The sequence below is a fragment of the Populus alba genome, chromosome 7 (assembly GCF_005239225.2).
Source record: "Populus alba chromosome 7, ASM523922v2, whole genome shotgun sequence".
In the NCBI taxonomy this organism is placed as follows: Eukaryota; Viridiplantae; Streptophyta; class Magnoliopsida; order Malpighiales; family Salicaceae; genus Populus; species Populus alba.
Window position 1 is genome coordinate 1,129,729 of NC_133290.1, and position 24,289 is coordinate 1,154,017.

A 24,289-nucleotide genomic window follows, 5' to 3' on the forward strand; every position below is an offset into this window, starting at 1 on the left:
ATTTTTGAAAAAATAAATAAAGATAAAAAGAAAAATAAACAAAAACAAAAACAGAAAAAAATATTTTTTTTTTAGCTTACAGCAAAAATTTAATTAATTTTCTAAGCAGATAGTATCTACTTGCAAAAAAAGAAATTTCAACCTACCTCACCTGTTCAAATCCCACAGAAATATCAAATACTATCAATACAACAGTGTAAAAAGCCTACAAGAGAAACTTCTTGTTGCAGCTTTTGCCAAGATAAAGCTTCTGGTGTTTTTGCAACCAATGCTGAAGTAGTCGATAGATCAGAAAAAAAAAATGATCCAGGTTGATGGTGCTTGAACAATCACGAGAGAAGGCATGGTGATAGCATGTATATCGTTTCGTCCATGATGCATTGAACTCAGTTGCCTACTCCGAGATATCGGTCCATGATGCAGTGAGCTCAGTTGCTTACTCTGAGTTCTTGGTTGCGCATCGATTCTCGGTACAAAAAAGAGATGGAAGACTCTGGGAATTGCAGCAGACTTTGCTCAAGAATCTCGGCCGGCTCACCCGATACCTTTCCCGTTTTTCTCTCCTCTTGCGCTTTCTTGACAGTTCCTCCTCCTTGGATTTCTCTGCTTCAAGTTTTTTTCTTTCCTGTTCTTTCTCAAGCTTTCGCTTCCTCATCTGCGATGCCACATTTTGTAGAGAGTTTAGCACTTCCATGTTAAGAATTACTCAGCAAATAGAACAACTTCATATAAACATGCAGCCATGGACTCATTTAATCATTGATGCAAAGTAGTTACAGTTCGGGAACATGAATCCATTTCTTCCATCCAGTTCTGTGGGAAACAGAACCATGTATTGCAGACGAGGCTTTTACTAATTTGAACGTGAATATGTATTTGTTCATAACCTTGCCCTTTCTTATTTCCAAGTAATTTTGATAAATGCAGCTATTTGTAAGATGTTCTTCATGCACGTTGCTGCTGAGTTTCGACTCTAAAGCAACATCACATGTAAGAAATTTAAGCTAGTCAGACAAGAAAAGGTAATATTCTATTTCCCTCTAAAGCCAGGCCAGTCAGTTCAGGAGAATGTTTCTGACCAATTGCAACAGTAACTTTGACCACTTGAGCAAGAATCTTTCGATTGAACTTCACAGTACTCATTTTCAAAGACTAGAACATCAATTATTCAAGTCAATATGAAGATCAGAAGTTCTTATTTAAATGCATACCTTTTCGTTCGTGATCAATCGAAGTTGTTCTACAAGAGCATGAACAGTACATTTTAGATTTATAATTTACTGTCTTTTAACGACTTTCACCTTTGGCAACATTGCCATAAACATTGTTCGAAAACATTATGAATTCCAAGATTTAAAAACTGTATTTGCAATCTTGAATGCCACTTTTATTTCATCCTACCGGGCTACAGATCAAGTAAAATAGAGACATTTTCCAATTGCAATTGAGCAGCTCAGAGATTCATGAGCTGCACCTTTTACTGCTAGGTGCATGGTTTTAACCCTTGTTTCACATTTCAGATTCAAGATTCCACCACAGTACTTAGTTTCATTTTTAAACAAAACAATTCATTCATAGCATCACAGGTGATATATTCATTTCCATCTCTGTAGAAGACAACAACGTTGAAGTTGCTTTTTAACTAGAATGTTAAGGCAGAAATCGTATCATAGAGGTTCAATTTCAGAACAGAACTGCCAATCAAATATATTACTCTAACCACGCATTATTCTGCCTGCATCCAATTCAAGTGCTCTCATTCTCTTTGGTGAAGAGATCCAACAGTTGATATTCTCTGAAACTTGAAAGACAGTAGTTTCTTAAGATTTATCAACAGCAAAGCACACCCTTACTATAGCAAACCAAAAGCTGTTAAGTTGACGAATATCAGATTTCTTTCTTGATCTGAAAACTTGTGAACAAAATCAAGAAAAATAACCTGATTGTTCGCTAAGTTCTGGACAGCAACCACTCCAGTGTTAGGAGGGGCGAGGGGGCCCCAGAATGGGCTAGACAATGCATGTGCTCTGGTTTGGACTTGAGTATGCGATGCCTTCCATTGCGATCCTCGATGGCATAGACCAGGGTAGTTTGGTAGCGCCTCCAACCAATAGAAAAAATCACAGGGTCTTTAGTCTTCAGGACTTTCCGGTGCCATTTCGCGGATAAACGCCATTCTCGGTTGATAAGCTACTCTCGAAAGCTAAACATCCGAGATCCATTAATAATCACATATTTACATGTGATTTTTAGTGGGTCACTCATCTTAACTGCTCCAACTTAAGCATGTTTAATTTCAAATTTCTTATGGGATCCAATGCATTAAGCTAGATACTCAAGTATAATCTATGTGGTTTTAATGGCCATTAACATAAATTGAATAATTTTCTTATATTTTTAATAAAACTATGTCAAAGTTTCCAAGTGATTGAATAATTTTCCTTAATAGAATGTGGAAAGTCTAGTCATGTTTTGGAAATTTTTGGTTGGTGGCGACTGAAATTGCTTTCCATTTTAAATTTTAATTTTGAAGAGATTGTAAGAATAATAATTTTTATAAATATATAAATCAATATATATATATATATATATAATCTTAATTTGCAAAAGTTGACCCAACAATCCTTTTACACTAAAAAAAAAATATTTTTAATAATAAAAATGATTGTTTATTTCTCCTGATAAATATGCTATTTTCATGTGGATTATATTCTTAAAATTTGATTGGAGAGTAAATTAATAGTTAGAATAAAACTTTTAGATGAGAATGCCTTGAAAGACAAAGTAAATTTAAAATTATTAAAGTAACACAAGAGAAATTAAGATAATGGAGATTAATAAATATATTTCATGACAAAAATTTACTTTAAAATTTTATTAAATATAAATTTATTTTTATATTTATATTTTCATTTTTAAAAATACCTAATTTGGTCATCAAATACCCTTTTTAATTTCTCAAACAACCAATTGCAATAAACTTTGTGAAGTTGGAATGTTGGATTAAGCTGTCATTACATTATTATATATATAACCCCTAATTGATTTTTGTGCTGGAATACAAGTTTCTGCGCTGGTAAGTGAAAAGCGGCATCGTTAGCCATCTTTAATCTAAAGAACAGGGAAAAAGGACTAAACTTGAAAACAGAGAGAAGCGAAGCAAATAAAAAAGCATGCTCCTTTATGACAACTTTACACAGTAGCAGACCTGCAACAACAAAAAAACAGCATCACGAAGATAAACCATGAAGAACAGCGACAATAATTCAAGTTTGGATTCTAGAATCAATCAAACCCTCAAAAATGTTCAAGGGTATGTCTTGAAATTCTATTTCTTGAGGGATTATTGTTTCTTATCATGTTAAAGTTCTCATCTTTGCAGTGTTTAATGATGTTTTTTTAGTTTAGATTTGAAAACCCATTTGAGAAAATGCTTCAGATCTCTTGAATTATTGTCAGAAATCGTGATTTTGGATCGGTGGGATTTAAAGTCGTAGGTTTTTTTGGTAAAATTTTTAATTTTTATGGATTTTGATGTGATTTCAATTCCTAATTACTGGCGTTTTCCATTTATTCCCCTTAGATTGTTGTAATTTATACTTAGATTTGAGAATCCATTTGTTTAAAAGAGCTCTGGATCTCGTTATCTTCCTCTAGTAAATGAGATTATAAGGTCCGAGGTAATGAAATTCTGCAGTCATCTGGAAAATGATTTCAAACTCATGCGAATTCCATTTGATCTTGAAAATTGCAAGATAGAGTTGATAAAATTGATATTATTTATATGGTGGGAGAGAGAGCAAGAGTTTAGACGAATTCTGTAACGGTGGAGATAGGTCATTGGACACAACTACAATGATTGCTTGATGCTTGCTCATGTGATGGCATGCATCTGTTTGCGGGGTGAAAAGTATTGCCTTGTACATGGTTAAGGGACATAGTTTGACATTCATATGGCTGGAGGTGTTTTTCTTTTCAACTCCCTTTACCATGAGCTGTGCTAGACTTGAATAATGACACTTAGATTATTTTTTTTTTCCCTGCAATGAAGGTTACTTAAAGGTCGTAGTATTCCTGGTAAAGTTTTACTGACCAGGAGAGCAGATCCACCAGAGGATCCCAGCTTACGATCATCAACTTTTGGAAGGAGCTTCTCAGAAAATGATGCTGGCACAAGTGATCAAATGGACATGTCAAAGGAGGTGATATGGATAATAGATTCGTTGCATCAATTTTTGTATATGGTGTCGTATTTTTATGTGCTAGAGTTCAGTAATTGAGTACTTGAACAAAGAAATCTTAATTGTAATGTAGGCAGAAGCCCAGGGTACCAGCAAGCAGCAAAACAATAACATGACCACAAACAAGCTAAAACCTACAAACTCCAATGTTGAGATAACGTCCAAAGAAGTTCAGAAGTCTGTCATGGGTGCTAGAGCTACAGATTCTGCTAGAGTCATGAAATTCACAAAGGAGCTATCAGGATCCACAGTTACATTAGGTATGCTGGTATATGCTTGTATATTACTGTGGATTAATCACGTTGATTGACCTTAGGCTTTATATTCAGACCTTTATAATTCAAGTCCATAGCATATGTTAAATGTTTCTATACTTGTGATATCAATTTAAATGGACTAACTTACTGATCAATTCAATGGAACAACTTTCTACATGGATAGTATTACCATGCTTTTAGGATATAATTCTGGATAATCAAGCAACATATAACAGAAAAATACGATTTAAAGTACTTACTTACTTGAGTGATCCCCAAGGCGAGATACAATAAGAAATGCATTCATTGAAGAGTAGGTGGTTGTAGCACCACTTTTGGCAAAGAGCTCTCTAAAATGCTTCAGTCATTTTCAACAACCTTGAGGAGAAATGTGCTAATCCAGATTGTTGCTGCATGCACTAGAGGAAGGCCATAGAGGAGGTTTAGCTGGTGAAGAAAGATTTGATGACTGTAGATTGATAAGATGATGCGGACCTGAATGTATGGAAGTAGGGATTTCTGTAGCCAGTTTCACCAGCAAATAGATTAGATTTTACGTTCTTAGAGCTTTAGATTAATTCAGTGGACATCTTTTGGATGTTGTCTCATGATTTCTGGTATTTCATATATGATAAAACTGAGATTTATGAGGCTTGTTTAGATGTTTGCACCTGCGCCCATCAGCATCACATTTTCTTGTACGTGTCAAGTTTCATAAGCTATAATATTTCCCTCATTCTTTTCATATGCATTGTGCAGAGAAGTTGCGTGAGTTAGCTTGGAGTGGAGTACCACCATATATGCGCCCAAACATATGGAGGCTTCTCTTGGTAAGCCTGAGGCCAATTTCAATTAGGATTAATATGGTTTTGACTAGAGTACTAGAAAAACAGCATTGTTACCTGTTTGTGCTGCTAGAATCTAGTGATCCTTCTCCATAGAGTCTGTTCCTTCCTGTGTGAAAATGATTCATTTGGTTATCGAGGGCTTACTTAGCATGGCCTTTTGATCTCCTGATCACGATTGTTTTTAATGAAACAAAATTTATGGCGTGTTTGAAATTTGAATGTGCTCTGACCACAGGGATATGCATCGCCTAATTCAGATAGAAGGGAGGGAGTTCTAAGAAGAAAGCGCCTTGAGTACCTTGACTGTGTTGCTCAATTTTATGACATTCCAGATACTGAACGTTCAGATGATGAGATCAACATGCTTCGGCAGGTATTTCCACTGCATAATTTTGTCTGCCTTGATCGTTTGTCAACCCTGCATGCCCAATTCTTGACAATTTCCCTTGCTTCCATTGTTAGATTTCTGTTGATTGTCCAAGAACAGTACCTGATGTCATTTTCTTTCAGCAAGAACAAGTTCAGAAATCCTTGGAGCGCATTCTTTATACATGGTTAGATACTATTTCTATCATCTTTCTTTAGCACCAATGGATTTCTGTTGACATGCAATGGAAGAGTTAGATGATTGAATTGAGAATTAAAGGAAAATCTTTGACTGTTCTTTGACACATTCCCTTTAGTTTTTATGTACTTGGTGATTTTTTGGGACAAATCTTGCTACATAGATCACATGGAAAACTAAATGTCTGATCATATAATCAATATGGGTTTTTCATCCTGGGAAGTCATCAATTAAATGGCAATTATATGTCTTGACCTGTGTGCATCTGGATGCTAGGAATGTGCGAGAGACACTGGGGTAGAATCTCTGAAGGACATCGAAGTTAACATGATAGAGTTCTGTAAATATCAGCCATAATATAGAAGAATTCATAGCCTTATAACAAACATCTCCTGTCATATAACTCCTGACATCTGACACTGAAAAGGATTCTTGCATGAATTCTTAATTTCTGAAAATAAGCCCTGATGTGTGCTAAATACATGACTCTACTTTTGCTCAGTACATTATAATTTAAACTGAAATACTCTTTTGAGAGTCCCACATCTGAATCTGAGGTGTGTAGTTGTAAATGTGCTCGTTCAGTTATCTCCTTATTATTTGGTGTAATCTGATTTTCCTTCAGGTGTTATGGTTCTTGATTTCTTTCCAGGGCCATTCGGCATCCCGCAAGTGGATATGTTCAGGGAATAAATGACCTTGCCACACCCTTTCTGGTTGTTTTCCTGTCCGAACACTTGGAAGGGGACATACATAAGTGGTCAATTTCTGATCTATCTCCAGATAAAATCTCCAACGTAGAGGCTGATTGTTATTGGTGCCTATCTAAGTTACTTGATGGCATGCAAGACCATTACACATTTGCTCAACCAGGAATACAAAGACTTGTGTTTAAGCTCAAGGAATTGGTTAATAGGATTGATGGTAAACATTTTTTCTATGTTGTCCTACCAGTGAGCCTATGTTTTTCTTGGTTGAGGACCCAAATGCATAAGTTGCTAAATTCGTGGTTGTCTGTTAGAAAGGAATCATTGTTACTGCTATAGTAGCTTTCATGTCTATACCTACTATAGTTCCCTATCTTTTAAACTGTTTGTCCTCCTCTGTTCCTCAAAAAATTCAACACCATTCACCAAGCTGATGTATCAATATCTCTTATGCATTCAGTGCATACAATTTTTTTTTTTCAAATGTAAACTTGAGACTTCAGCTTGTGCACCTAACCCAGCTTTTCTATAAATTTATCTGTAGGGTCAACTATGCATGACCTGTCACGATAACCTCATGTATAGCCCCAGTTATTTCTAATTTATTTTATGCTTAATATGGTCAACTTTGCATGCTCTATTGAGGAATCTGTTTTTTTTTTTTTTTTTTTTTTAAATTGTGACAGAACCTGTTTCGAGACACATGGAAGAGCAAGGGCTTGAATTTCTTCAATTTGCTTTCCGCTGGTTTAACTGTCTTTTAATACGTGAGGTATGATTCCTCACTTAAGACTGTCAGTACTTGCAATTGTTATATAACCACCATTTATTTATTTTTTTAATATTCAGCCAACTAGTTCATAGTGGCCCAAACTTTTTAAGTTTGAAGCTGCTGCAGTGGCAAGTCCTCGTGCTTATGTTATTTAATTCTGAAGCTTATGTCTTGCTTTGTTTCATTAGATTCCTTTTCATCTCGTGACCCGCCTATGGGACACATATCTTGCTGAAGGAGATGCATTGCCAGATTTCCTCATATACATATTTGCCAGTTTTCTTTTGACGGTGAGAATACTTCTGCTTGGTTTCATGTTTCAAAGCATTAATTCTATAATGATCATTCTTTTCCTGGTGCTTGTGAAAATGATAGATGGCTTTTCTATATGATGCTAGTTGTTTAGTTGATGAGAAAAGTATAACAGGCATGCTGTAACATAAAGGAATTTGGGTTTCACTTGCAGCTTGCAATTTTCTTATCTTGGGTTATGGTTGGTTTCTGAATTGCATTCAGAGCATGTGACATGTATGGTACTGAATTACCACTCATGCATTTTGCAAAATCACTGACTTCATAAATGATGTAAAATGCCATCCAATGCTAATTCCAAATCAATAGTTTGCAATTTCTAACTTTTCTATATCATTGGCTTGTCCTTCTCATTCTTGATGAGTCAGATGAATCTTTGCACATTTTATCGAGAATATATAATGGTGGCTTTCATTGAAATATTTTGCATCACAGGCTTAACAGTGTTTGATTACCTTTTTACCAGTGGTCAGAAGAGCTTCAGAAGCTTGATTTCCAAGAGTTGGTGATGTTTCTTCAACACCTACCAACTCAGAATTGGACGCACCAAGAGCTTGAGATGGTGCTCTCTAGAGCATTCATGTGGCACAGTATGTTCAACAACTCCCCCAGCCACTTAGCAAGCTAGAGAGCATTCATGTGGCATAGTATGTTCAACGACGCCAGAGAGAGAAGAGGGATTCTTCATTTGTTGACAGCCCCGTTTCGGTTTCCTTGTCCAATAAATTTTGTTTTCCATTTTTTGAGGGTCCCCTGTAGCGGTCTATAATCTACAAATGTATGTGTTGTCTCCATTCTAGCGGAGGAGATCAACCAATGTTGTCATTTGTGTTGTGGCTTGTAATATTTTTATTTTTATTTTGTATTTCAAGCATTTCCTTGTACATTTACCATTCTAACTAAAAGAAAGCACTTCTTTGTATCTTTGAAGTTCACCATTGGGAGTTGACAGAACAGCATTTTGTATCACTTCCCTTAATTTCTTCCTGGTCCTCAAAGTTATACATTTTTTCCCATTCTTTGTAGAAGACTTTTCAGAAATACCGAATGAGGTTGATGGAACTACAGGTATGACATCTCAATAAAGATGTGGTCATGTGGTGCTGAAAAGCCTGGAAAGTGCAAGTTTATTGCTACTTTTGCAAATATATAGTTTCTCCATTATCCAATAGGGTTCCTTCATTAGCTAACGTCTTGCCAGCCCATATTCCTCAACTATTCTAATGCTTTGTTCTTTTAACAACTTGCATGAGCTCGTCTGCTCTGCAGCTTTAACAATGTACAAATCAAATCTGCCTCACAGGAACTGACAGCAAAGTTCCTAGCCTTCGGACATTTAAGTACACAGTACTGCAAATCAGCCATGACGACCTTTCCATTCTAAGCACTGGAAATCTTTAAAAAAAATCGACCACCAGCCTCTTTACCTGAGGAAAGAGAAAGTGAAATATACAAGTCAAGAACGAACACAAGTTCTTACAATTATGTATAAACATTACCCCGGCTATACCAGTGTACTCGTTTTCACGTACTTGAGTTATGCAGTTCACAGTCAACATAAAGTTGCAGTTGGGAAAAAGTGAAATAAAAATGAAGTGCAAAAGCCAGCAACAATCAGGATTCAGGCTCTTATCTGCTACTTTGCACAACTACTGCAAAAGCCACCATGAATGAGGATTCAGACTAGGTTGTAACATAGTGGAGGCATGCCCCATTTTATTCCTTGTCATTTCCTACTTGGATTCTATTATTAGATTGATAAGAACTGCCTTATTCCATTAAGAAGTGTTTCTACATCAAAATAGCTGGGACAGTGTCATCCTTAAACAAAACATTTGTTATCTGCAAGAAAGCCTCTACTATGTCCTTATCCTTCATACAAGATGTGAAATTTTTGAAGAACACAAAGCATCATAAACTGACCAGAGACAACGGGGAAGATGGTGAAGTTCTTTTTTTTTCTTCTCAAAATGAAATTCCTGATCAATATGAAAGTGATTTTGAAGCTGATCCACTATTCAGTATAAAAAACAACAAATCCTAAACATAACACAAGATTGAAACAAGGCCACAAAACATTCCATGCTATTTTGGACCATAATCCATGACTAGTCTACAAATTATTCAAATTTAAAAGGGTCTAATGTATTCTAGTTTTAACTACCAATAGTTGGTTCCAAGCAACATAATCGCAATTTACTGATTTCCACATGAATAACAAGACAGAACAAATGAATAACAAAACTAACTGGATATAGGAAAAGGCTAGGTACTTACATTTTTCTTTCTCTCAACTTCTTCAAGGAATTTCTTAGGATAATCCATATAATCACCACATTCTTTCTTTATACGATCTACAAGCTCTTCTTTTCCAGCACCCTCAAGGTTCCTAATCAAAATTCTAAAAGTTAACTTATCCGGGTCACATCCTGAAGCCTTCATTCTTTCATATGTTTCCATCGCCTTATCAATCATACCCACTTGCAGATAAGCACCAATCATCTCAGTGAATGCTCTTGTATCCGGTTTCAACCCTTCTTTTTCCAATTTGCCAAAAAATTCCTCAGCCATTTCAACCATTTTGTTCCTCCCCAACATTTGAATCATTGCATGATACAATAATATATCTGGCTTGTACCACACCTCCTTCCTCACAAACTCAAACACCTAAAACCCTGATTTCATTTCAGATATCCATAAAAAAATACAGTCCATTGCAAACAACGAAAGTGCTAAACACACATGCATCTGTCACAACTATCCAATCTCAACTGTATCCACCCATACATTTACAAGCCAACATTTCTTCATCTACCCACCCAGACTAGACAATTCATGAAAAAAGTGACGCACATGCATCTGTCACTTCCATTTATTCAACGAGAAATTATTATCTATTACACAGAACCAATCATATTTGGTTAGTGTCCCTGTACAGATATAAGGATTGAAACATGTTTGGTTGAAGCCCTAATGGAGACATAAAATAGATGCCTCTTTGACATTAAAGCGAATTTATGTTATTTCAAAACGTGAAAAACAAAGGGACATCTCCCTTTTATTCGTCTCTTTTATCTCAAGACAGTAACCAATTGCAAATTGTAATTCATTAACTATACTAACCAGATAAATTACTAGAATCCAATGCACAACCATTGAAACTGTATTCGGTCTGAAAGTTCCTAATGTGTCCCATACATTTATTGCACGAATAGTTCAGATTGGATAATCGTGACAAAAGCAATTATATTTAGCATTTATCTAGGTACAATAACAAAATAATAACAGAAGTAATAGCATTTTTCTTTTCTTTTATTTACCTTGAGGGCCAAGTCCAGCTCATTTTGGTTTTGCAAGACAGCAAGGGTATCCAATAAGTCAGTCTTGAGCAATCTTGAGAGCTTACTGTCAAAGACTTCTTCTAGTCTTGGTGTGGACGATCTAGCTAACTTGAGAGACTGGATAGCTTGAATGGCTTCAGTGGATAACCTCTTTGCCCTCCACAAAGGTGGTCTTGGCTTCCCTCTTAGACTGCAGGTGATGACTGAGGAACGAGGAAGGTGGGGTTCCTGTAGGGTTTTGTGGAAGCCTAGTTGTGGGATTTGGAATTTGAGAGAACCCATTAATGCGGATTTCATGGTAGTGCTGCTGCAGTGTGCAGAAGGTGTGGAAGAGGAGGGGAGGAGAAGTCATAAAGCCTTGGTTAAATACAAATCGCTACCATAATTTTAATTTCATTTCATGTTAGTCCCTGTATATTAATTTTTTTCCATTGTCTCCATTTGTGTACAAATATTTAATCGTTTTATTTTTTATTTTTTTTATTAATATAGATATACCGGATCAGCTTGAGCGAATTTTAATTAATCTCACGGGCCCTAAAATTAATAAATATGTAAGCCTTTTTAATGACCTTGATGTTTGTGAGACTCAAACTAGTGATGTCTAAAGAATAAACCTCGAGCCTAACCAGTTAAACTATATCCTTCAAGATTTTAAATACTTTACTTTAATATTTGGAAAGTTTTGATTAATAATAATCATTAGTTCATGTGAATTTATATATAAGTAATGTATTGATTTGAATGTATTTATCAACATGATATAACATTTTATACTATAACTTCACATCATAAGTCTATATATATTTCACAATATATTATATAATATCAAGTGATTTAAATTATAAAGAATAATCCTCGCTCATTGTATAATTACAATTGAGAAATAGCATAATCTTGCAAAATTTTAAGATTTTTTAAATTAATATAAATCAAATTTAATTTGATATATATCTTTTGAAAATGAAATTGATGCAAACATTGAAGGACCAGAGTGTATCTTTGACATTATCGTGTAATGCTTCCACGACATGTCGTTGGAAAAATAAACCTATTGGTATCCCCGAATGCCCAATCAAAACAAAGAATCCACAGTAAGATTCGAATATATTTTTTTTGTGAAAGCTGAAGAAGAAGAAGATTAATCAAAGATGGGAATATCGGCCTCAAAACGAGTCAAAACAACACTATCCAACTCACAAGAGTTCAACTTAGCTTGTGACTCAACCTTCACTCACTGTCTATCCTTAACTCAACATGCTTTCCAAGGCATCCTCCCTTACCAGCTCCCTACCGCCACCACTTACCTCCACACCACCCTCACCACGACCGACGCCGCCGCCCCACTAATCCTCAAGTGGGTACCATCTCCACCAACCCGGGGCCAGATTGACTGGGCACTCAGGATGGTCACGAACAGGAAGCCAGGAGCAGCCCAGGAGGAGAAAGGGGAGCTTATTCTTGGGCATGCCAAATTTAGAGAGTGGGCTTTGGTTTTGTTCACAGAGGCTGCTGTGGGGAATGCTGGTAAGGCTATTTTGGGTCGGCTGCCACTTGGGGTTGCTGGGATTGTGGGTGTTGGTGCGGTAGTGAAGGGTGGTAAGGAGGTGGTGGGGGCGGCGATTGGCGTTTACGCGCTTGGGGTTGTTACTTCTGTTTATCTTAGTTTGTCTGGTTAAGGTTCCTATGTGTTGTGAGTTTTGCCTGTTTGACACGTGGAGATTATTTTCTGGCTATTTGCAGCTTTGTATGGGTTCGACCAAATTGTGTTTTGATGTGCTACCTGTCGTGTATGGTAGTGCTATTGATTTTTGTAGAAGCTTGGCAAAATGTAGGATGTTATTGTAATATATATATATAAAAGAAAATATTTAATAACGCTTATTCTTGTTTGAGCTTTGAACTTTAAGGTATTTTTGGACCAACTTTAGTTACTTGCTAGTTTACAGGATATGTCAAAAAAAAATTTGAAAGTAGAAAAAAAAAATTGTTTAGACTAGAAAATTATTTGATATTATTAAATATGATCTATCGATTTAGTTTTAAAATTGTTTAATTTAACTCTTGTCTAATCTAAGGTTTCAAATAAAATCGTGTAAAAATTATTTTAAAATAATTTAGTTGATTTAACAGGTTTAAAGATAACTCGAATAATAAATAAAAAAAATATAGTTAGATTTTTAAAAAAAAATTAATGTGATTTAATATATTAAATTAATTAGATTTAATGAGAAAAAACTCTCATTTAATTTAATATAAAATATAATAAATAAAATCTAATAAATTAATATATAATCTAAGTGATTCATTGTGTTGGGTCAGGGTTCAATAATATTAATTTTAAAAGATTAAATTTTCCTCACTAGAAAAAAAAAAAAAACATCCTAATTTATTTATTTTTTATTCTGTTTCAAAACAACCTTTTGATCATCATGACTTATACATACCAAATTTGATCCCAGTATAAAGAAAATATTATTTCATAATTAAAAATTCACTTAATAAATAATGAAAATAATTTAAGATGCGGACGTACCTGAATCACATGAACATCATCTGAGAATTTCTCGGCAATTAATCTTGGAATTCCAAGACTTGTGATCATGGAAAATTCTGTCGGCACTTAATTTACCGATGAAGATAAAAGAGAAAATAAAGAACTTCTGCAGTTCTTTAATGGCATCTACCATGAAAGGGATGTCTGTGCCAATGATAGTTGAACAAAAGCAGCAAGGCAACGAAAATCATAATGGGCAGTCCAAGAATGAAGAATGCGAGGTGAGATCATATAAATCCAGGAATCAAATATATATCATCACCATTGAAGGTATGCCACAGCACTCCAATATCATGTAGAGAGAGAATGCATTTTTTAGGATTTGATGAGGTGTGATCTCCATTGATGAAGAGAGGGAGTCTTTCAATCAACGGGAAAGAAGCTAGAGATTCTGCAAAAAATTTAAGACTGGAGTTTGTCTTTTAGCTATGGTTATGAAATATATATCATCACCAAAAAGAAATTGCGTTTGTCATGTGTTTAATTTTTAATTAATTTTAGTGATGTGCTCGATATTCTGCGTTGATTTTCATAAAACAAAATAAAAAATTATGAGTTGAAATGTCACCACCAACCATAAAATTGTATGCTAACAATAAAAAAAATAATAAACTCTCAGAAAAAATAATAAGAAAAAAACACTAAAATAATAAAATTTGGAATAGCTCGAAATGATTAATATTCATGGAATAAAAAATTTAGTATTTAATAATAGTAATAATCAACAACATGATTTTTTTTAATAATTAATTTAACTAAGAATATTATTAATAATCATCATTATCATCGTTTTCAACTAATTGCTACTAATATAATTAATAGTCAACAACACCCTTTTTTTTCCTTCTTCTTTATGGACATTAACACCATTAACATCTTTAATTTAAATAATAAAGTAAACATTTTAAATTAAGTTTTTAGCTAATATTTTTTTTTTATGAGAAACTTAATTAATGAAAAATAGAATGTGATATTGAATAAAATGGAAGGTGATATGTTTAAATGAAAGTAGAGAGAGAGAATGAATTAAATGGTAATATATAGAGAGAAATATAATAAATAGAAGTTAGAAAGAGATTGAATTAGACTGAGAGAGGTATATTTTGATTGAGATGTTTGGAAATGTAATAGCGATTATTTTTTAAAATATTTTTGCTTGGAAATGCATTAAAATAATATATTTTTAATTTATTAAAAATTACTTTTAACATTCAGCACATCAAAATAATTTGAAGACATCAAAAAATATTTAATTTAAAATAAAAAAAATAAAATTTAATTTTTTTAAAATATACTTTTGAAATATTACAGAGGTCCAAAAAGAAAATGTATTTGAGTGAGGAATAAAGAGAGAGAAAATAAGTAAGAGTGAGAGGTTGAGAATAAGAGTGAATTAAAGAGAAATATAAAGGAGCATAATGAAACAATAGGGGAAAAAAAAACTAAATTGTTGTAAGTTTGAAAAAGAATGAGTGAAGTATAAATTATTATTATTATTATTATTATTTGTAGAGCGTGACAGAGATTTGTAATACAAGATTCATGAAAACAAAAATCAATCACAAATATATAAAAAATGAAAAAAAATTGAATGAATTGTATGGCCTCACAATTTATGATCGCACTATGACATGGGGCATGTATATATCATATTGTTTTGGGTTTAAATATTAATTACCAGTGTAATCTTTCTTCTTTTTTTCTTATTTTTGTCCTTAATATTTATGATTTGTTTCTTATGATAATCGAAGCATATATTAAAATTAATAGGTGAACCCACAAGAGTATTGATCATAGGTGGGAATTATGCGAACTTATGACATGAGGCGATTGTTCAGATTCCACCTTTCTCTTGAATATGCAAGAATCCACCCTCCATCGTCGTGGATCGATCACCAGCCAGCCAGCCAGACAGACCCACAAGTAGTCTGGTTAATTTAACCTAAGAGTGATGTTTGACCGCTGATCAATATGTTTGGGAGAAGATATATAGCACTACCAAACTCTTTGTTTGCTTCTGTGGGGATTGAAGATTGCTGAAGAAAGGAACCACATATGGTCTGGTCTTGCGAGGTGAGAGGTTTAGTTGCCCTGTTGTTGTTTTTAGTGGAAGAAATAACTTGCAGGAAGGTGACTGATTATCGTCCAGGTTGGTAAGAGGCTCGAGGATTCATGCAAGTCCTTAATTTGCAGATATCTCCATGCTAGCTAGCTAGCTAGCTCTTGATCATATGGCAATCTTTTGTAGGGAATATTATTGATGGGCTGCAGGCATACAGTTAATTATTGCAAACAAATCAAGCTCCTGATTCTAACATATATATTGGTGGAAATCCATCCAGATCGATTAATTGTGCCTTGAAGACGATGATCATAACTGAAACTATGAAATATGGTTATAGCACCTTTGTTGATACAATGTGTTTATGAGCAAGGAGGAACTATAATATTTGAAGTTTAATTTTCAGTAAAACACAAATATTTAGTTATAAAGCTAATCAACCGCAACAAATTAAACTTGCCTAGCCATTATAAGCTACGATACCGTAAGAATTAACTAAATCAGCCTCAAACAACATTTCTTTCAATAGTTACCTTTAGTTAATTGTGTAGCTTTATTGTTGAAATGAACAATGAAGCTTTTTCCTTCTTCTTTTTTATCTTCAATTTAGCTTCTTTTTTTTCTATTTTTTTTCAATTTCATCCTTAATTTTTTAATAGTTATCCGAGTTACCTTTAGACCAATATCAAATTAATTAGATCATGTTAGAATAACTTAAAAACAGTTTAATTTTAAACCCAAGATAGGCAAGGAATCAGGTCTCAAGAGGTTTTTTCTTCTCAATTTTGTTTTAATTTCATTTTTTTTTTTATATAGATCAATTTAGTTACCTTCGGACCAACTAAATCGACTGAATCATATTAGATCAATTCTCACAAAGTGGAATAGATAAGAAGTTAAATTAAAAGGTTTTAAAATTAACTCGTTGAATTGAGTTTAATAACAATGTTATGTAATTTTTATAACTTGTATGTTTTTTTTTCACATTAAAAAAAAAAAGTTAATGCTATCCGCAATATAGCTTGGTCTTCAAACTAGTTCCAAACTATATGTTTCAACTTCCACCAAACTCCCTTCTAGAATTTGACTAGGATTTGAGACAAAGCATACCTACAATATGTGATTTCGAAAGATGCTATAAATCAGGAATTTTATTTCATGAAAAATCACGACTAAGTAACAGATAAAGAACAGCCACAAAGTTCAACAAAAACTACAACATTACTGCTATCTTTTATTCGTGATTCATGTTTGTGATATGAATAAGTATTTAGCATCCATAGATGAAGAGATGAAGAGGAAACTTGCTGAATCTATATGTCTATAAATGGGATACGTACGTATTGATGAGAAGAAATGAAATCGAGTTTATTACAACTTAGAATACATATGGGATACGTATTGATGAGAAGAAATGAAATCGAGTTTATTACAACTTAGAATATATACTGGCTAGTTAGTTAGTTAGTTAATGATGTGGTCCTATTCTATACATGTTGAAATGTCAACAACAACTCTATGTATGTATAAACTCTTTTCTGTCTTTATGTCAAACATGTTTAGGTGAGTTTAGGGTTTGAATTAATGGATTGCTTTTAGGTAGGTGAGCCTCATATATAGCTTAATATACTATTCTTCTAAAGTTCAAGGATCTTGTCTCTAATTTGTTTTACAAGTCTGATTTATATATATTAATTATTTAAGTGATTTTTCAACCTATCATTTTATTATATGCTATTATACAAATGAATGGAAATGTCCCCGGATGAGAAACTTAAATCTGGTTTAAGTATTTCAATGAGTTTAGATGAAAATACCTAATGAAACGACAGATTGGAAATTAAATTATAATAATTCTATACCAGGAGATAAATTAAAAATAATTAAATCTAATAATGAAACTAGTAATTATTAAATTCCTCTCTAAATTGAAATCACGAATCTCTCATCCTCGCTACTTATTAATGGACTATATCTTAAACATCATCATTAGTTGAAGTCTTAAGTGGTATGATTAAACTCCTATATAATTCAAAGGTTGGTTGCTTTCAAGCTAGAAACTCTGTCAAGAAACCAACACGTTCAGATTGATTGACACAAGTGGAGAGATTAATAATGTGAACAGAGGCAATATCATCATGCATATAACTGATCAAATGAAAGAAAAAGATTAATTTTTTTCCTGGACCGTTGTTGAATCATGAACAAGTGAAGAAAAGACAAAAGTATTTGGTGGTTACAAGTCCTGTCAAAGCCATGCACAATTTTTAATTCATCACACCATTGAATCGTTGAAGGTGGTTAATTGAAGTTGTTTTCTGGAGTGCTTGATTACATCATCATAGCCACTAGCTAGCTGATCAATCCTCAAGATCATCAATGTCCTAGAACATTGCCTCTTCTTTCCCAGAAAAATATAGATCGATCTAGGACTTATAAAATCAATATGGGTAGTAGTTAAATTTTAAGAGATATAGCTTAACTGGTTAGATTTTGAGTTTGTTTTTTAGAAGTCACCGGTTCGAGTTCTACAAACCTTAAGACCATTGGAGACTTACATGACAGTTAACTTTATGATCTATAAAATTAATCGAGGTGCATTTACGTTGATCAAAACATCCATATTAATCTAAATAACAAATATAGATAACGGCCAGGATCATAAATTGGAGTGTCCAAGGATTGATTTTTATTTTTGTTGTTGCTTTTAACCACAGCAAAGAAGTTTTCAATCCCAACCAAAAAAGGAAGTCACCATGCATTATGTATGGAGAAATATCATCGTATCATGAGTTTTATAAAAATCTTCTGCTAAAAAGAAAAAGAAAAAGCTATGGAGAAAACAAGGGAGATGCTAAGGATTTTGCATATGCAAAAAGTTGTGTAAAATCTTCTCCGATGATCTTCTACTAAAAGGAAAACACAAAAAGCTATGGAAAAATAAAGATGATGCAAAGGATGGTTTTCATCATGAAACTGTCCGACTTGCAATGTAAACAGTAATTCTACAGTGTTTGGTTAATGTTTTGGACAAAAACAAAGAAAATAATCTACATTTTCTCTCTTTAAAAATATAAACATTTACTCTGCAACTGTTCATAAAATTAAATAAATATATTTTTATATTTATATTTTTATCTCTTTAATTAAATACATTTCTATTATACAGGTAGATGTCCTTATTCACCAAAAATGAATGGAGCCCCTCCATTATTAATATTACTATAATCAGAAATAGATAAATCATGAATACTGTTCAGAAAACTAATATTTCATGGTAGTATTCTTGGTTTTGTGCATATGTACAAATCGACTGACTGTACATCTAATATATATATATATATTATATATATATATATATATATATAGAGAGAGAGAGAGAGAGAGAGAGAGAGCAACATGATGTATGAATTGTACCAAACTGTTATAATTGATTAATGCAGTGCTAAAACCTCTACAACTTCTACACAGACAGCGCTGTTGTTTGCAGTATATATGCCTCGTACCGTATAATACGTCTTCTTCAACATATATCTGCCTAATTATACATGTCAATGCATTTGTGCAGCATCTAGGTATGATTCTAAGCTGAAGGCATACATTTGTGTATATCATCATCAAGACCCTAGAATCCACTAACTTGGTTTCCAGCAGATAAAAAATCAAAGAATGGAAAACCAGCCCTGCTCTTAGGCAATTCCTTGGCTTCCTGATCCACCTCGACATCATCTCTTCTTGCATTGTCTATCACTTCACTCTTGCTAGACTCGGTCTTTACTTGGAGAAAATCATAAAACTCGAGAGGTTGGTTTTTACCTGCAATATTAATTTGCACAAAAAAAAAAAGCGTTAAGGAACTGATATAAAATAGATAATCACCAAGAAAGATATAGCACAACAATATATACTAATAGAAGAGATAGAGAGAGAGAGCAGAGATGACATGTTTCCCAGTTATTCTGATAGAAATTCACTTTAAAAATATCATAGATATATATATATATTTATTTTATAAATACGTTTCTGTTTCTTCTGTTTATAATTTTTTGTTTTGAGATACTAACTCATTGCAACCTATACCAACTACATGTTGCAAAAACCCACCAATAATTTTTCCATGAAACTCAAGCTAGTGCCCATCAAAAAGTTTTTCAACCTAAGAGTGTAATTAACTCTTATTATAATGTTAGATGGTGATCTTTCTGTAGTTAATTACCTTCACAATGGCTAGGATTTTTGGCTGTATAAATCTTTGCAAATCGGTGGATAGTTGCGAGTGAAGGGATGATGATAATGATCACAATAACTTTCAAAGTATTTGTGGACAAATGATGGAGCAATGTTCCTTGGATCACAATTCATGATCCTCACATCTTGATTTGAGAAGGAAGGTTTCTGCTCGTTGACTAAATAACGTGGAGCTGCTCTTTTTTGCTTGAATCTTCGATCTTTCTCTACATCTTCTTGCCATGATTACATGCCAATGGTTCTTCACTGCATTATCAGTACGACCAGGAAATTGCTTTGCAATAACAGCCCATTTATTGCCGTGAATCCGATGACAAGCAAGAAGCCTTTCTTCTTCCTCTTCTGTAAAAGGGCTTCTGTTGATTCTTGGATCCAACTGATTAAACCATCTCAACCTACAACTCTTCCCTGATTTAATTTACAATTTTTGAGTTAGTTATTAGGCACAATCATATTTAATATTTCTTTTCTACAAAGTATATATATTTCATGTTTTCTTGCATAAATTTTTAAATAAAAAACCAAACATGACCAGTTCAATTATCCCTAAACCTAGCACAGATAAACCATATTAATTGGAAAATCATGAATGGATTAATATAAAATCATTTTGGTTTAATTCTCACCTGATCTTCCCTGAAGCTTTTCGGCTATGGAGTTCCAATTATGTGGACCATACTGTTCCACCAACTCGCGAAGCTTCTCATCTTCAGCCAGCCTCCAATGGCCTCTGCTAGACATCTGACGATGATCTCCTAACTAATACAACAAGCAAAAGTCGTAAGAAAAAAAAAAAACCTAGCTATACATGTTCGGAGAATATATACACAAAACTTGAAAACCCTCGCTCCTTTCCCGTTCTTCAAAGAGAATATATATACAAAGAGAGCAAGAGATGGCGATGAGGTGATAATTTGGTGGCAAACAAGACAAGTAGGGAGAGAAAATATATAAGGAGAAGATGAGAAATGATTCGATGAATAATTCGTTAGGGAGTTGGGAGGGTTTGGACCGACCTTTACCAGATATTGATGCAACGTCTAGGCTAACAAACTGTTACAAGTCATTTCCCTATAGGCATATCTTAATATGTTGTTTATGTTTGTGTGTTGTGTTCGAGAGAGGGAGGGAGGGAGGTTGAAGGGATCCTTTCAGCATCTTTGCAAGTTTCTAACCTACAACTTCTACTTATAACCCACCTAGCATAATCTCTTTTTTTTTTTTTTTTAATATATAGAGACTTAGGAACAAAACGTTTTAAATAACCAGCCCTAGAGAGAGTATTCCCTACAACCTTGTATTATTATAATGGTTAATATTAATTAATCTCAAGAAATTGGCCATGTAATATTTGTTATTTTCCTTGGTTCTTTGAGTTTAAACCGTCATATCAATACCTATATGAATTTATTAAATATCCTCAAATTCATATTGATGTGATGAAGTGTATTTTCAAGATGGATGAAAATTAACATACACTGCAAGATTTAACAGTTTTACCGACGGACTTTTTCCATCGGCGTAAGACACATATTCCATCGGTAATTAATTTACCGACTAAATCACCGACGAAGAATTTTCGTAAGTGAATCTCTTGTCGGTAATTTTTTGTCCGTCGATAATAATATTACCGACGGATTTACTGGCGGAACAGGCGCGTCGGTAAATTTTTTTATTACCAATGGATTTACCACCGGATTTACCGACGGAAATTTCCGTCGGTAATTATTTAAAAAAAAATTTTAAAAAAAATCATTTTATAAAATTATAAAATAATTAAATTAACATAAATCAACATTGTATAATATATACTCAAAATGCTTGGAAAAAAGAATAAGAAAATCAACTCAAACAAATTTGTAACAAATAAATAAAACAAAAAAAATTAATTCAACTAAAAAATTCATATGAAAAAAATAAAGTTGCAATTGCTAAAAATTTAAAAAATCCTATAAATAAATCAACTAAAAATTGATCTCATATGAAAAAAAAAAAAAAAAAAACTCACAACAACATTTATACAATTATTTAAGAACAAAATCAAATTAAAATTAAATAAAAAACAAATATAGTTGAAAAATCATGAAAAATAAGAAAAAAGAAAGATCTTACCTTAATATACTTGCAAGTGAAGCTAAGGAAAAAACAAATTCGTGAAGCATATTTGTCACACCCCCACAAAAAATTTTATAAAGGCACGACATCGGCTGGCGATTTTCGTAGTGTTCTGATGATTTGGTTCTTTGGAGTCGCCACCTAGTATTTGGGTCACTAGGAACCCTAACTGGTCTTTCAGAGATTCTAAGGCAAGGGACTGGTTGCGTTAAAGGGAAGGGTACTAGCACCCCTAGTACGCCCTACCTAAGGTAAGCTGCTTGGTGTTTGGTTTGCTTTTATAGTCTATGGTGTTGGTGTTTTTCTAATCCCGTCAACTCGTAAATCGCAAGGAATAAGAGAATAAAAGAATGAAGAAAATTTCACAATTCTTAAAAAAAAAAAAAATTACTTTTCACGACTCGTAAACCGTGGAGAAAAAAAAATTAAAATTTTTGAAATGTTCTCGATCGCAACCAAAGCTTCTTTCAAACATGCGCGTTGATTTATTACTCCCGATAATATTTTGGATGTTCGTCCTTTTTAAGGATTTCTTCATCCAAACATTAGCAGTGAACAATAACCACAACTTCTCCTCCCAAAATAAGATTTTTATAGTTTTTGGAATATTAGCCAATACCCTTTTGAGTTTTACAAACAGGTTGTAAAATCCACAAATGCAAGAAAATGATTTGTGTTTAAGAAAATCCATGTGAAAAACACATTTTCAAAACTTCCAATATTTTTTTATATATAAAAAGAACATTCAAAACATGTTAGTGTATTGGCCGTATGCATGAAAACAAAACATTTTTTTTAGTAATCATTTTTTTGACGAAAACCGGTATTTAAATACCGAATTTTGTATCTTGACAATATAAAAATACAAACCAGTATTGACCCAAAATACAATAATAAAATTACAGAAAAATCACAAATTCTTTGAAATAATTTTTTTGAAGATTTTTTTTTTTATTTTTTTTTTTTAGGGCTGACCCATCGGGGCCCACATGGCTGGGCTGAACCCAGCAAGCCTCATGTGAACAGTGAAATAAATATGATTGTGAACAGTGAAATAGCATTTCACTGTTTACGTGAATTATATGTGATGTGAACAGTGAATTAACATTTCACTGTTCAAGTGAATTATATTTCACTTCAACAGTGAAATGCAAGGAAATGGTGCAATGCACAGCGACGAAGGGGGGTGCAAACCTGGTGGCAGAAATGATGTTGAAGACGATGGCGAACACTCCCAGTGATGCTGGTGGCGGTGGACAGGAAGCCAATGGGGGCTCACGATGGTTCTGACGGTGGTAGTGGTTGGAAGCGCAACTGTTTTCTGCAGTATTTCTTTCTTCTTTATGTAGACGCACGTACCTCTGTCTTCCTCCTTTGTGCTTATGTCTGGTTCTTCTCCTCTTGATCCCGGGTGTTTCCTTCTGTCAGCTGTTCATCCTTCTCTGTGTACAATGGTCTCCCTCTCGGTCGTCCCCTCACTGTCTCATTGCTTTTTTTTGTTTTGTTTCCTCCTCCCTCTCTTCTCTGTCCGTTCCTTCTCCGGTTTCTTCTCTCTCTCTCTTCGGGTTCTCTCCTCCTCTCTCTCTTCGGTTTTCTTTTTGTTTTTTTCTTTGGGTTCTTTTTTTTCTTTCTGTCCTCCTCCACCCCTCTTCTCTCTTTCGGTTCTCCATTTATAGAACCAGCGGGCGTGGCTTCACCGTGGAGCCAAGGAGCGGGTCGAGGAGCGGCTGTCGGGGAGCGGCTGTCCAGGCGGGCCTCCCTCGGCTTCGGCAGCGCGCGGCGGTGGTCGGCCAGTGTCTTCTGTCGGTGGCCCACCGGCGTGGGGCCTCGGTCGGGTGACAAAGAGGGACCCGCAGAAAAATAAATAATGCAAAACTTTTCCTTCTTCCCCGCTGTAAATGTTCGGGGGAAGAAGAAAAGTGAACAGTGCCGTTCAAAACGGCACCGTTCAGTCTCTTTTTTTTTTTTTTTTGCATGAAACGGCGTCATTTTGGATAAAACGCGCCGTTTCCATTTTTAAAATAAAGGCGCCAGAACATTTCTTGAATCAGTCCTTAATCATCTGTGTTCAATTCAATTCCGTCCCCATAGTTGGCCGCGTTTTCCAATTTGATCCTTGGCCTTCTGATTTATGCAATTTAGCCCTCAATTGATCAATAAACTTCTAATTTCTTCAATTAAGCCCTTGGATCAAATTCAAAACAGCCCCCTCCATCTTTGCGCCTTCCCCAAATTGGTCCCTGGTTTCGGATTTTTACAATTAA

At 34.1% G+C, this 24,289-nt stretch overlaps 3 protein-coding genes and 1 pseudogene across 4 annotated transcripts; 2 read left to right on the forward strand and 2 right to left on the reverse strand.

Moving 5' to 3' along the window:
- The first annotated feature begins 3,051 nt into the window (after window positions 1–3,051).
- LOC118059539 (uncharacterized) lies at window positions 3,052–8,624 on the forward strand. Its single transcript, XM_035072422.2, has 10 exons — window positions 3,052–3,313; window positions 4,052–4,202; window positions 4,315–4,501; window positions 5,258–5,328; window positions 5,582–5,719; window positions 5,809–5,900; window positions 6,564–6,835; window positions 7,305–7,390; window positions 7,579–7,680; window positions 8,169–8,624. Exons 1-10 carry the CDS (start codon window positions 3,246–3,248, stop codon window positions 8,328–8,330), a joined length of 1,329 nt encoding a protein of 442 aa, XP_034928313.1. The 5' UTR covers window positions 3,052–3,245; the 3' UTR covers window positions 8,331–8,624.
- Window positions 8,549–11,477, reverse strand: LOC118059541 (protein THYLAKOID ASSEMBLY 8-like, chloroplastic). Of its 2 annotated transcripts, none has more exons than XM_035072423.2 (3): window positions 11,023–11,474; window positions 9,980–10,369; window positions 8,549–9,129 (listed from the first exon to the last, which is right to left on the reverse strand). In XM_035072423.2, exons 1-3 carry the CDS (start codon window positions 11,338–11,340, stop codon window positions 9,100–9,102), a joined length of 738 nt encoding a protein of 245 aa, XP_034928314.1. In that variant the 5' UTR covers window positions 11,341–11,474; the 3' UTR covers window positions 8,549–9,099. The 2 variants fall into 2 exon arrangements, with proteins under 2 accessions (XP_034928314.1, XP_034928315.1); XM_035072424.2 differs by lacking the exon at window positions 8,549–9,129 and adding an exon at window positions 9,148–9,354 and having other exon boundaries at window positions 11,023–11,477.
- Window positions 11,478–12,127: 650 nt separating this feature from the next.
- On the forward strand, window positions 12,128–12,931 carry LOC118059542 (uncharacterized). The gene has a single exon (XM_035072425.2). The coding sequence runs from the start codon at window positions 12,195–12,197 to the stop codon at window positions 12,720–12,722; it is 528 nt and encodes a 175-aa protein (XP_034928316.1). The 5' UTR covers window positions 12,128–12,194; the 3' UTR covers window positions 12,723–12,931.
- Window positions 12,932–19,067: 6,136 nt separating this feature from the next.
- Window positions 19,068–21,117, reverse strand: LOC118059543 (transcription factor MYB52-like; annotated as a pseudogene).
- Window positions 21,118–24,289: the final 3,172 nt, after the last annotated feature.

What these genes read in the sequence shown, in the direction of transcription:
- LOC118059539 (XM_035072422.2), top strand. Translation starts at nt 3,246, where the DNA reads ATGAAGAACAGCGACAATAATTCAAGTTTGGATTCTAGAATCAATCAA. An exon ending in ACCCTCAAAAATGTTCAAGG is followed by an intron (nt 3,314 to 4,051) that starts GTATGTCTTGAA and finishes CCTGCAATGAAG; the next exon opens with GTTACTTAAAGGTCGTAGTA. An exon ending in AGATCAACATGCTTCGGCAG is followed by an intron (nt 5,720 to 5,808) that starts GTATTTCCACTG and finishes TTCCATTGTTAG; the next exon opens with ATTTCTGTTGATTGTCCAAG.
- LOC118059541 (XM_035072423.2), bottom strand. Translation starts at nt 11,340, where the DNA reads ATGAAATCCGCATTAATGGGTTCTCTCAAATTCCAAATCCCACAACTA. An exon ending in AGCTGGACTTGGCCCTCAAG is followed by an intron (nt 10,370 to 11,022) that starts GTAAATAAAAGA and finishes TCAGGGTTTTAG; the next exon opens with GTGTTTGAGTTTGTGAGGAA. An exon ending in AAGTTGAGAGAAAGAAAAAT is followed by an intron (nt 9,130 to 9,979) that starts GTAAGTACCTAG and finishes CTCTTTCCTCAG; the next exon opens with GTAAAGAGGCTGGTGGTCGA.
- LOC118059542 (XM_035072425.2), top strand. Translation starts at nt 12,195, where the DNA reads ATGGGAATATCGGCCTCAAAACGAGTCAAAACAACACTATCCAACTCA.